The 14,125-nt window shown below is 39.0% G+C and overlaps 1 protein-coding gene across 2 annotated transcripts in view; it reads left to right on the plus strand.

Annotated features, from left to right (window-relative positions):
- erbb4b (erb-b2 receptor tyrosine kinase 4b) overlaps positions 1-14,125 on the plus strand; it is a 337,205-nt gene that overhangs the window by 274,251 nt on the left and 48,829 nt on the right. Inside the window, exon 20 of one of the 2 annotated variants that reach the window (XM_062431155.1) lies at positions 6,551-6,736. In XM_062431155.1, the coding sequence (XP_062287139.1) occupies positions 6,551-6,736 (186 nt within the window). The remainder of the gene's footprint in view (positions 1-6,550; positions 6,737-14,125) is intronic. The other variant, XM_062431156.1, reaches the window with a different exon arrangement.

A 14,125-nucleotide genomic window follows, 5' to 3' on the forward strand; every position in this document is an offset into this window, starting at 1 on the left:
GTTAGTTACAGAAAGAGAGGAGAATGCCATTAATTTACTTTACCCATCCATATTTTCCCAGCCCGTCTGGGAATTGTGACTGCTGACCTTCTCACTGCAGGCCACACTCACTTGCCACTGTTTGAAGAATGTCACTGAGGACTGATTGTTTTTGTGTGTGGATGCTTGTGTGTGCGTATGTTTGCCAGTAGATTGAGTTTTTCCAGGCTTTCTTATTCTGTCCCTATCTCTGGTACTCACCTGTTTTCCGTACCTGTAGAGGGTTCTGAGGAGACACGCTCATCCTTTTAAACTGCAATCAAAGCACAGCATCACATAGAGTCAAATGGGCATGTTTTCCCCAGCAACAAAATTGCCTCCCTGCTGCCCTCCTAGCGAGAGGATAGGGTGTCAATACAGTGCAAGATTGTCACACATATGTATGTATGCATGTGTGTAAGAGTGTGTGTGCTGGTGTGTAAACGTAGAAGTGGCTACAGGCAGACAGGGTGCGCTATGTTATTCCTGCTGAAGGCCAAACTACTGCTCAAGGCTTGTTTTTCACTGTAGCAGAATACAATCTTGTGGTTTGTCCCTGGAAAATGTATTCAGTAATGTTGTTTCCCTTGTACATGAAGATGATAATCATCTGTTCTTTTCAGTAAGGTTTTGCTTAGATTTTAGTATTTTGTTGTTGTTCCTCTAGTCTGTTTGATTAGTATTAAACATGTATAGATACAACACAATTATAAAACTATAATAAATATTATGAAGTACTTCTTTTGACGAGGTTACACAGTGCCTGAGAAAAAAAAAAGAAAAGGAGAAAGTTAAATTTATATATCACAACAATACACACACCTAATTTCTTCTTAACTTTATAATAATTTACTTGAGATATATATATATATATGTGTGTGTGTGTATATATATATATATACACACACACATACAAATATGTTTTCATCATATTTAGGGCCCGAGCGGCGACTGCAAGTCGCCTGGCGAAAGCCCTATTGAAATTCGTTCATGCCCCAACGTGCAAGTGACCCCAAAGTGCAAGTGACCCCAAAGTAATCAAGTAATCAAGTAATCATGTGGTATGGAAGACCCCCGGGGAAAAATGCTATATTGAAATTGTAATGTTTATTAGGGCCCGAGCGGCGACTGCAAGTCGCCTGTCGAAAGCCCTATTGAAATTGTAATGTTTATTATTATTATTATTATTATTATTATTATTATTATTATTATTATTATTATTATTATTATTATTATTATTATTATTATTCCGACATTTCGTGCCCCAATTTCGCCCCTTTCCCAAATGCGAAAATGCTTATACTTTTGCACGGACGTCCGGCCTCATCCGAAATTCGATATTTTTGGGTGGTCGCACATGGTCGACGCAGAATGGCGGAATAGCGCCCCCTACAAAGTCCAAAAATGCCCGTAGGGAATTTTGCTAACTTTGTCCTATGCTCACAAAATTCGGTACACATATGTATTATACCGACATATGCAAAAAAGCCTCTTGACCTCATGACCTCAACCCAACAGGAAGTCGGCCATTTTGGTTTTGATTTTTCCCGCCTAAAATTAACTCCTCCCACAGCGTTCGCCCGATCAAGTTCAAATTAGGTACGCAACATCTCCAGACCTAGCTGAGCTTAAGTTGTGCTCTGCGCATCCGTAGGTCAAAGGGCGTGTCTGCCAGGGCTCAACTAACTTTGGCGTGCTCGCCATGTACATACGAGTGGCTCTCACGCCCACATACTTCATCCAATCAGCTTCAAACTTGCTGGACATGATGATGGCTCCGCCCTGAACGTCCCGATATATTAACTTCCCACGTAACTCATAGCGCCCCCCGGTGGTAACAGGAAGTTAACTAAGATTCATTAAAATTACATACTTTGCCCCATCAACTTCATTCAGAACCAGTTGGTGAAGCTACATTATGAAGACTGTGAAGCTACGAGTAATGGCGTCCGTGTGACGACGCGGCGACCATCAATTCATCGCCAAGAAAATACGTTTGGCTTTTTGATGGCTTTATTGAACTCGTATCATCATGAAAATTGGTACACAGGTCCAGGGTGCCGACCTCAACGTCTCCATTCGCTCATAGGCGATTTCACTCGTGTCGCCCCCTAGTGGAAACAGGAAGTGCCATATTTTACATCATCATTGTGCGATTTCCACAAAACTTCACATGTGTAATCACTGTCCCACCCTGAACGCAACCGCTTGTGTTTTATTACACTCTACTGCCCCCTGGTGGATGAACCATCAACCTCTCATAACTCCTTCATGCTTTGTCCAATTCACTCCAAACTTCACATGACTGATGAGTGGCCGCCCTGAACACACCAGACCACACCAGACCATATGTGTAACTACCTGTGACTGCCCCCTACTGGATGAACGAAACATTGCATTTTTGGCCTCCTTCCAGGTTTTTTCTCACTTTCTGCTTCACGCCACAGCCCCGCCATGCCTCAGGCCCCGCGGTGGCATGGGTGAGCGAGGGCCCGCCATCGCCGCTTGCGGCTTTAATTTAATTTGACATTGTTCAGCATCCAAATGAGAAATTAATCAGTGGCTAATGAAAAACAAAGCAAAACATAAGTAAAGTTATTTTGTGCCATAGGTTATCTCAACTCAAAAGTTATGTTTACAGAGCCTAAAGCAATGTTGAATATCTACTTTTGTTTCTCAGTGTATTTTTTTTTGCCAATAGTCTACATTGTGACTATCTAAATAAATTATTACTAAACATACACACAGATAGTATTCTCTCTCTTACAGTACATATCCATACACCCATATACAGACAGGTGACAAATTAAAGAAAAAAACTGAATAAATTAGTGGAGAAACATAATTAATGCAGATGCTTCCACACTGGTGCACTGCATAGTACAATTAAGCAATAAACATTCAATCATGCTCTGTGGCATGTATGAAAGGCCCAGTTGATCCTGATTTTGTTTGAAGATGGCAAGAGGAAAAGATCCAAGTGATTTTTTTAAAGAGGATTGTAAGTCACTTAGGGGCACGGATGGCAAGAGCTTCAGTCACAAAGACTTCTGAGCTGGCTGAATAAGAACAGTGACTGAAGTGACAACTGCATTTACATCTAGGAAAAGACATCATTAAACACTTATGGGAGATTTTGGACCAATGGTCTACACCACTATCAGAGACTTTTAGAATCAATGCCAAGGGGCATTGAAGCTGTTTTGGTGGCTCAACACCTTACTAAGACACTTTATGTTGGGGTCTCCTTTAATTTTAAACAACACTCAGCTTTTTAGATAAAGACTTAATCAAACTCTGTTCCAATTTAGCTGATTTGTCCGAATCCTTATCTTATACTAGTTGGAAAAACACATGCTGTTTGGAATTATGCTGATAGATTTTAAAGTCATCAAGTAGATGGTATGTGTCTTCTGTTTGTGTGTACATACCATAGATAGACTGAACATTTCAGGTGCATGCCGGGAAAAATAAAAACACGGATTCTATTTATATGGGCATCAGGAAGGTCATGAGGCGCAAAAACGGTCGCCTCCTGGTGGCCTTTTGATAGAATGCAGTTTTAAGTTACTTCCGCGTTGGCCTCATTTCAGAGGACCGGCACCCCCCAGCCTGGTATGTTTGCATTCTATCAAAAGGCCACCAGGGGGCGACCGTTTTGGTGTCAAAAGGACTTCCGTCTCTATACAAGTCAATGGAGAATTCACCAACTTCTCACTTGATTTCTAACCTCAGTAAACATTTTCAAAATGTGTTTATGGTCTCAATCGCTAGTTGAAAGCCTTATTCAATGCAGTATGATGTTCATTTGTGAAATTTTGGCCTCCCTGATTTTATATTTGACGATAAAGTAGGGTATGCATTAGGGCGTGGCTACGTCGTGATTGACAGTTTGATTGGTTCACAGGTTCAGGAGGGCGCTTCATGCCCCTCCTGATGCCCATATAAGTAGAATCCGTGTTTTTATCTTTCCCAGCATGCACCGGAAATGTTCAAGATGCCGCTGCCCAGATCCGAAACTATTGGCTTCTGAGCAGCAGTCCACAAACCAATGGGTGACGTCACAGATGTTACGTCCATTTCTTATATACAGTCTATCTATGGTATGTACACACAAAAAGAAGACACATACCATCTACTTGATGACTTTAAAATCTATCAGCATAATTCCAAACAGCATGTGTTTTTCCAACTAGTATAAGATAAGGATTCAGACAAATCAGCTAAATTGGAACAGAGTTTGATTAAGTCTTTGTCTAAAAAGCTGAGTGTTGTGCAGTCAATAGTTCTGTTAGTTGTTAACCTAGAGCCCCTTTTAGATATGCACCATTTTAGGTTCATCTGATAGCAATTTAACATTTCTCATGCCTGAATAAGTGCTAGTCATTTTTACATAAGTCACAATGGCAATCTTAACATGTCTGTATCAATTTCAACAAGGTACAAGTATGAATTGAATTCTGTCAGATTAAGGCTGTAGCAGCATGAGGTAAAAATGCCAAGAGAGAGATTAAAAGCACCATGTTCAGCCTTTTAACATCACTGCAGTGCATTTTTCAATCCTGAAAATGCACAAAGAAAATACATCAGTTTAATAAACTATGCAACACAGTGAAATAGCCTTTTTGAGTTATTAAGTAGATTCTCCTCATATCACAGTCTATAAAAACAATGTTTTCCATTGTGGTGCAACAGTGGAACAAAAGGTTAAAAAAAATACAAACAAAATAATCTCTCCCTGTATTTTCAATATTCACTCATGCAGACAGCATGGATACAAGAGAATACAGGAGTGAACACGTTTTAGGATATCATGTCACAGTGAAAGTTGAACCCTACAGTCATCCTTTAAACATATGTTTACTTAAAAGGGTTTACTTAAAAGGCAGTCAAACAGCAGGCAGACAGAAAGGCCCAGTCTTTCATAGACTTGGAGTCTGATTTACCATCACCCTCATGTACTGCCATCGCCGAACATCTCCAGCAAGCAGGATCTGAATATGCAAGCGTTGTGATACTTGAGCCATATAAATCCTAGACTGTGGTGTGGTTGTATCTCTCAGTGTCAGTGTTCAGTGGAGCTTTACACGCGAAATATATCTGTCTCTCTGTTTCGCACACACACACACACACACACACACACACACACACACACACACACACACACACACACACACACACACACACACACACAAACACATACACATACACATACACATACACACACCATCACTTACGGTATGCTGTATATTTTTGCTGCACAGCTATCAATCTCATGATGAATTGTCATATTAACCCATAACCCCGTGTGTGTGTGTGTGTGTGTGTGTGTGTGTGTGTGTGTGTGTGTGTGTGTGTGTGTGTGTGTGTGTGTGTGTGTGTGTGTGTGTGTGTGTGTGTGTGTGTGTGTGTGTGTGTGTGTGTGTGTGTGTGAATTCATGTGTGTTGGTAGTTACATAGTTGCACAGAATAGATGAAGGTCTATTCTTATCTTCGGTACAGGATATGTATCATTTGAATAATACGTTTCCTATGTTGGTGTTTACGATGCTTCAATTATACAATATTGCAGATCAATTTATCATATTTGCTGTTATATAGTATGAAACATCCCACACATATAGGTATAACACGCGAGTTCAATGCACTTTAAGCACTATATTGGAGCAGCTTCTTCAAATGTACATATTTTCTATACAGAGGAATATGCTACTGTGTGATAACAAAATTTCAGACCAAACTTTGTACTCCAAAGACAGAACTGTTTGGCAAGAAAACACATGACTTATAACAATCTCACCTTAGTGTTTACTACATGTTTAATTAACACAAAGACTGCTGACAGTCTTATGAAGCAGTGAGTCACTTTGATGTCTATGTTTTAAATTAAGTTCTACTGTTTTTGACCTAGTGGAACCTTCCTGCTTGCTTCAAGAGAAACTCTAGCCTACAACAGAATAAGGGGTCTTATGATCTTTGATAGTTCAGTCTATACTTGTACACAGGATGGTCTGTCTGCCAGCTCTTGAATTATGCTGAGTCTTTGAACCTTTGCTCTCTCATTTCTCCTTTGGCACTAACTGGCAAACATTTTTAGGTTCAGGATCAGGGAAATATCACAAATAGCATAGTTACAAGTGCTTAAATATGTTTTTTCTTAATATGCGAATAGAAACACATCCAAGTAAGGTGTCATTCTCAATTTCAAAAAAATAATGCGATGTTTTAGTTAATATGCTTAGCATTAGCTTACAATTCCGTTCATTAAGAACAAAAACCTTTATTTTCCCCTATAGATGCCATTTTTTACCTGTATAATTATCTTCGCTGAATTTTACAATATCAAAGAAATACCCGTGTAGATAATGCTTGTTCGTTTTTTACTACTACTTTTCAAATCTAAGCATACCAATATTTAACGGTTGGATATTTCCTGAACTAAACAACATTGTAGAATCAGTTGACCTAATGTTAAAAACTTCACCCGTAAGCCTTTGCCCCACATGCCTGAGTGTGTATCTGTCTCATTCAGGAGGCCCTGATCATGGCCAGCATGGAGCACCCCCACCTGGTCCGTCTGCTGGGTGTCTGCCTGAGCCCCACCATCCAGCTGGTCACACAACTGATGCCTCACGGGTGCCTGCTTGACTACGTCCACGAGCACAAGGACAACATCGGATCCCAGCTGTTGCTTAATTGGTGTGTCCAGATTGCCAAGGTAAGGATGGAAAAGGCTGCTTCATTAGTTGTTTGACTGGCTGCATCAATGGTTGGTTGATGCGGTTGGTGTATTTATTTGTTAATTAACTGGTTGGATGTTTTGGTTATTGGTCGAATGTTTGGATGGGTAGTTGGCAGGTTGGTGGATTGACAGATAAATTAGGGGTTGTTTTTTGTATTGATTCACTTTGATACATGATCAAGTTGTTAATCCGTGGATCATTATCGTGATTCGTACTTCTGCACCTTTGACGGTTGCAGCAATTATCTGGATCAATAATATGTGATAGGTTGGAGTGTTGGAAAGCCCTTGAACTGCATGTGGTTTTTGAGTGTTTTTTAATGATATTTTGTAGAGGTTCATCCACTGTGATTGTTATGTTCCTACAATAATTCCTTTTTTCTCAGTTTCTGCCTTTTGTTTTACCTTTTCTTTGGTTAGCAGTGAGTGAGAAATGCCTCTGTCTCACTACATCTGCTTTTGCTGTTATACAAGTTTTACAATCGTTTTAAATTTTTCTTTCTCCTCCACATTTGTGTTGTGTCGTCGCAAGCTGCCATGCATCGTTTCTTCAACAGAAATCATACTATATAGATGTTTTATTTGGATTACACAGACACACACACACACCCTTTTATAACATGTCTCAGCTAAGAGAGGCCAAGTGAATTACCACATTCTGTCCAGAGTGAAAAATATATCTGCGTTGGTCTTTAGTAAATAGCTGCAAGCCTGAGACAAGGACTGGAGATTTGGTAAAGTGCCTATGAGTGTGTGCTGGTGTATGTGGAGGATTCAACAGCAGACGGCAGCGCCCCTTGCCAGCATCTCTGGAGAGCTGAAGTAAATAATTCAAAGCCTTGCTTGACTTTGTAGGGGAAAGTGTGGAGTGCAGGGAACTCACTGGTATGGGATCATGGATGACGGTGTGCATAATAATTAGTTATAATTTAGTTGTCAATGTTAATAGTTGACAGCTTCACCTCTCTTACTCCATCTCTCTTTTCTCTCTGTTTCTAAGGTTTTGGGGGGGAAATGACAGGGTCACAAATCATCATAATGTTGAGTCAACCTCTCTGGCACAGTCTAACCACCTTTGTAAAATATGAGCATTATAAGCTTCACAAACTATTTTTTATTCATCTGATGTTATTTACTAAAAAGGTATTTATAGCAGGGCTTTTGTATTAGATTGCATTATACCTCTGTTTATATCATATGATATAATTATCTCTCCAAAATGCTGCAATAAGTTGATGGTTGATGAAAGTGTCATGCACAGAGAGCAAAGTAATGGGTTAAAAAGACAGGGAAGACTTTGCAATCACTGCAGTCCCAGATTTAATATCTTAGACAAATATTTCTGTTGCCGTTTTTGGCTAAATCAGAGGCAGGCAGTACCAGTGAGCATCCACAGGAAAATATTAAACCATCAATTAAACTTTGGGTCACAGTTACAATCATACCACATAAGGTGTTTTTTTTCATACCAAAGGGATATGCATTAAGTCTTGCCGTACTGACATACTTCCCATGCTGCGCAGCACAAATATTTTCATAGTATGGAATTAATCACCCGAATTACTTCTTGGAAAAAGGAGGGAGATCGGCTATGCACACATGAAAAAAAAAATGCCCGCTGTGAACAGTTGTCAACATGGAGATGTGTATAATTCATGAAGGGTTGATATGATGATGTATTATTTACCACTGTTTTTCTGTGTCTCACATGTGTATTGTTTACCGTTTTCAATAATTGGCTACACCTCCTAGGGACACAAATAGCCATCAGGTGTTGCAGTTAATAAGATGCCCACACATGGGTTCATGCACACATTATCACATAGACATAGTCAAGTGACCTCCACAATGAAGGCCTCCAAGGTGACTTGGGATACTTAAGACAAAACACCATCAACATTTCCAAGTGTGGTACTCATAATAACTTATTCTAGACACTTGAGTCTTTAAAACATCTTTTCTGTAAATTATTTTATTATCTTTATCACGGACGTATACATACACTCATGCTGGGTCTTACAGGGCTCTCAGGACTCTTGCAAGTGACAGAGCTTCACTCTCTGAGGCAGCATCCCTGTGGTCCTCCCTCTCTGTCATAGCCACAATCACAGCCATAGATTAATCATGGAGTGGTCCACCATGAGAGTCATACTAATGAGCAAATTCATCAGAACTAAGAAGCATGCAAGGCTCTGATGCCACAAAATGTTTTTCTCTCTCCTGTTTCATCTCTCCATGTCCCCTTACTACAACCCACTACAGTATATCACTTTCTCAGCATTATGTCTGCTTGCTTTTTTAGTTTCCCTCTTGTTTCACACCTTATTTGCTTCTCTTTTTACAGTGTGGTGTTGCTATGTTATAGGTTTTGACTTTGGAACTGTTCCTACAATTCCCAAAAATGATATATCAATAGCATGATACCATCAAGCAATGCATTGTTCAGTTGATATGGACATGGATATTATATTGCTTTGTCTTTATTGTTTGAAATGTTTCCGTATTTTGCACAAATTTGTCAAGCGGATTAGAGGATGTGAAATCCACTCTTGGTTATCTGTTTAAGGTTTTTAGTTGTAGAGATGGCTTGATACCACTTTTCATTTCCAATACCAATACTAATGCAACAATTCTACTGTGTCTGCCAATACTCCAGTATACCAAAAGAGACAGAGGGGAGATGATATCATAAAAGGAGCTGATAACATTCAGATAGCAAGAAATATTCCACCATTATTACTTGCTATAAACTGTCAATAAGCCAACCAAATGGTATGTTGCTGGCATTGTCCTTTAAAATGATAAGCACTTAACTCGTACATGCAGTGCATTAACATTCCCTCCATTGCTGCTGAAACTGTTTACCCTGAGGTGCCGCTTTTTGAAGTTTATATGTAATTCGGGATGCTGTCAGAGTTGTACACACATTTGAGTTTGTATATTTCAACTATTAAAACTCACTGCTTCGGCATTCTTAATGCATTTTAAAAACAAGTCACACCTGTACACTACAGATGTGGGACAGCTGAAATAGAAATAAATAAGAGCTGATTTTTTTTCTACCACTGTGCCCAACTTACTTTTTTCCAATATGAAAGCATCTGAAGTTTAAGTTTCATTTGAAAACACTGGTGATGATCCAATTATTCCAGTTATTTGCTGCATTGTAGTGTGAAAATGGCACTGATTCTGTAAGGCACTGTAGTGACACGCTCCCTGGTATGAAAGGGAACAATTTGGAGGCTTCTGCATGAATCCTTTTGAACTAGTAGAAAAGACACAAAGAGACAGAAAAAGGGGATATGATGTCATACATTTGCACAGGGTATACATAACACTGACAGTTGCTATCATGATGATTAATTTTCCTGTTTAATATTTTGTGTGAACTGCACACCTCTTCCTTTGAAGCAGAACTTGTTGTCCCAGTACCTGTGGGGCTTGTATCAGGATGACGTAAGGTGATGTGTTTTGTCAGAACAGCATCAGTACAACAGACTCTTGTGGCCTCAGTTTCAGCTGTCAATCTCAGTTATAGTATAGGAGTTTTTCATCGAAGCAAGCTTTACAGTGGAAAACCTACTGCTTTGGATTATGTCTCACTCAGGTATTGTGAGAGAGTATCTGTGTGTGTAGTAAGAAGGCCCCACAGTGTGTATCACAGGGTCATTTCTGGGTAAACCAGACTGCGCAAACATGCTTTCCTTCAACTCATTACATACGCCCCTAGGGTTCCAATGGAAACTGAGTTCATGTTCCATCCTACTCTGTCTACAGTACTCTCCCTCTGATTTCTCTATGTTTGTATTTATTTTAGTGTGTTATTCTATTCTTTTTTCTCTGTGTGTCTCTCTCTGAACATTTGTGCAAGAAGAATATACAGTAGGCCCCCATATATGGTCATTTTAGATATCCATCTTTTGTTGGTACAAATATTGTATCACTGCTGTCATGTCAGTACTATTGTACCCTTGTAATAAGCCACTCACTGGCCAACCGTCTTCTCTGTATTGCTACTTTCTAAACCCTCACTTCTATAGGCAACCTCAAATAATGCTTTCCTTTTAATGCTATTTTTTATTGTGCAGTAGTATGAAAAGCATATATTGTCCATTAATTCATTATTTATATAAATAAAGAATATATATTCATGGAATACCTTCAGAATGTTTGCCATTTGAATGGGACATTTGTTCATCACAGCAAAAGTAAAATATTCAACATGCACAAATTCCTAGAGTACTATATCCATTTTTTAAGGGCACCAGCTAGCTCAGGGCAACTAAGGTCTGTCCTTGAATGAAAGCGATTACTTTTTTTATGATTTCAATGAAGGAATGGCTATGATTCTGATACGATTCTCCTGGTGTAATACAGTGGACATGCCTGGTAATGACTACCTTATCATCATCACTTTGTACACATGAATAAGGAGTGCTGCAGCAATTTTGACTTTAAATAATTGAGTTTAATGTGTTAAGGGTGCAATAAGTGACATTCAGCTTTGAAAGTTGTCAGGAAACAACTATTTGCTAGGTAAAGATATAGTGGAGTAATGGAGACCTGAGCAGTGAATGAAATCGCACTCCGACTGTATGTGATTATTCAAGCTTCTCTGTTCTTTGTTTTGATAACCGGTCCGGCTGCGTGTGTAGCTTTGTGTGTGTATGTGAGTGTGCATGTTAGTGTATGTGTCTGTTTTCTAGGATGGCAGTCATGTCAGAAATGTTCCGTAATTACAGCTAACCAGCTAAACAGCACACTAAAATACATTTCTGAAAATATTTGAGGCGAGAAATAGGCAATGCACTGACAGAATTTGTATCCATATTTGATCAGCACTTCCTAGTTTGACAGTTTGATCTGAGTTTCGTGAGCTGTTGGTTCAGGAGCCACTTTCTTGTTTGTTTTTTTCAATTCCATTGAGTAAACGACTCACTTTTTTTTTGTTTTTTGGTCGGAAATGTTGGTGCTATAGTGTGACATCTAGTGGCAACAACATGTATTGCAACTTTAACATTGTTGCTCCAGTTACATCCCATGTCTATTCAATCCATGAATCTCTTGCTCCCTTCCTTCTGTTTTGATATGGACCGCCCATGTTTGTGTGACTATCAACCAACAAGAACTCACCAAACACCTCTTCCACTCTCTTCTCCCACTCTTATGGAAAGTACTCAAGTTGCATTCAGATGTTCAGTTCCAGCCAGCACTGCCACATAGCATGCCTGCTCCAAGACTGCATGTTACGGAGCTAGAAGCAGATCACAGGCGTCAAGCCTTTGATACATACCAACCCTTAGAAATGTCAACAAGTGTCCGCCTATCTCCCTTCCCCCTGCTCTATCTCTCGCTCTTGCTGTCTGCCTCTCTTTGATTTCCAATCTAATTAATTCTGAGGCTTTTTTTGTGGTGGTCTTTCATGACTGCATAAATAAGTATATGATTCAATGTTAGCAGCCAGAATACCTCCCTCCTCTTGGGTAAATATCAGCCTGAAAGCTCTGTACGGTTTGACAGGAGCTTTATGCACGTTTTTATCAGTTGCAATTCACATCAAAGTGAAAGAGTGGTTAGGTGGAATTAATGGATGTTTATTTTTTTCTGTAAGTGGTGTTGAAGTACAGCGTAACAGAGGTGGAACTTACTGCTGCTATTGTACTTCTATAGTAAAATACCATAGGGAGATGTTTAGATTTAAAATATATATATATAAATACATAAAAATCTGAATATGATAATAGGCTGTTCTGCACTCACCTTTTCTTCTCACTTGTGTAGCAGGATTGGCTGCTGTCAGATGGATTAACTTGTTTTATAAGTTGTGAGTTGGTTTTCCAGCACAATTTTTTCCTTATTTTTTTAATTTATTTTTTACATAAATTTAATGTTTGGGCATAGTGAGGATATCAAGTCATTCCTAGTCAAAATGTCAAAGTCCAAGTCAAGTCATGAGTCATTGGTATTAAAGTCCAAGTCGAATCTTAGATGAATTTCCAGAGTCATCATTCATATTGCTAAAGTTCTTCTTCTTAAATCCATTCATATACACATCACATCAATTGCTCAATTGCATTCAATCCATGAATGCGCAATTGTTACTTCATCATGCACATTCAACGGTCCATTACTTACTTGACAACCTAAATATCATTTTGACCATTATTATTTGAATCATTTGAGTTGCTTCTTCCCCAAGTTTGAGTAAAAAGGATTAAGGGGATTTGTAACAGCAGGAAATTGTTATTTGCAGTAATATAACTGCTGCCTCAAAGAAAAAACTGAAAAATAGACAAAGATAGGATTTAAATTGGGATTAGAAAATCACATGAATAACAAAGTCTGATTTGCATCAAAGTCAGGTGACACAAATCCACACCTCTGCAATGTAATGTATCATCGATAGTGTGTTCTTTAAGTTGTGGGGAAATCCATTATTAAATGAAATGATATTTGATATGTAGTTAATGAAAATACAAACTCATTCTCTTCTGAAAGTAATAGTGATTTGTGACATTAAACATCACCCAACTTAAATTATCCTTTAGATAAAAGAGTTGACTTAGCCATACAGGATGAACTTGATTAAGAGCAATACTCCAACTTAGTTGGCACATGTCAATTGCTGTCAGTGCATTTAATCCATGAATGTGCAGTTTATTATTATAGGCAGAGCCAACATTCCATTAGTTTCTGATCTTTTTGACCATTTTCATTTAATTTATTAGAGTTAATTTTTTCCCAGTTTTGTCTGAAAAGACTTAAAGGGGCTTCCAACAGCAGAAAGTCATTACGGTAGCTGCAGTTATACCCACACATAATATGCCTGCTGCCTCAAAGATTAAAATCCAAAGATTTTTTTTTCAAATGAGGGTTTGACAACCACATGCCATAAAGAGCCAGGTAATTGTAAGTCTGGAGTACCGCTCTTCATCAGTGTCAGAAAAATCTCCTGCAGGTGATGGGTTATAATGAAAGTCTGCAGATTGTTGGCTCTAAACCTCTGTGCTCCAAGAAAAGGAATTCAAGTGTGTTGTTCACAATTGAGGGTAAAATGGAGTATGGGACTGAAAAGGGATTGGTGCTGTGTCAGTAGACGCTGTACGGACTGTCATGGTGAAATGATAGCTGAGCCTGAAGTTGAAGTGACTCTTCTTTCTAACCCTCAGTTAAGGTCATGAGCTTTGGGTGGTGACCAAAAGAAAGATAACAGAGGTGGAAACGCGTTTCTATCTGGCCTGAGAATATGTTGGAATTTCTCAGGAATAGCTGGGGCGGAATGCTAGGAGGAGGTGCATCAGGGCTACTTAAAAGTGGAAAATGAATGTATTTATTTGTTGTCATAGTAGTAATTGAAGTAGTAGT

Source organism: Scomber scombrus, chromosome 13 (genome assembly GCF_963691925.1).
Source record: "Scomber scombrus chromosome 13, fScoSco1.1, whole genome shotgun sequence".
Lineage (NCBI taxonomy): Eukaryota > Metazoa > Chordata > Actinopteri > Scombriformes > Scombridae > Scomber > Scomber scombrus.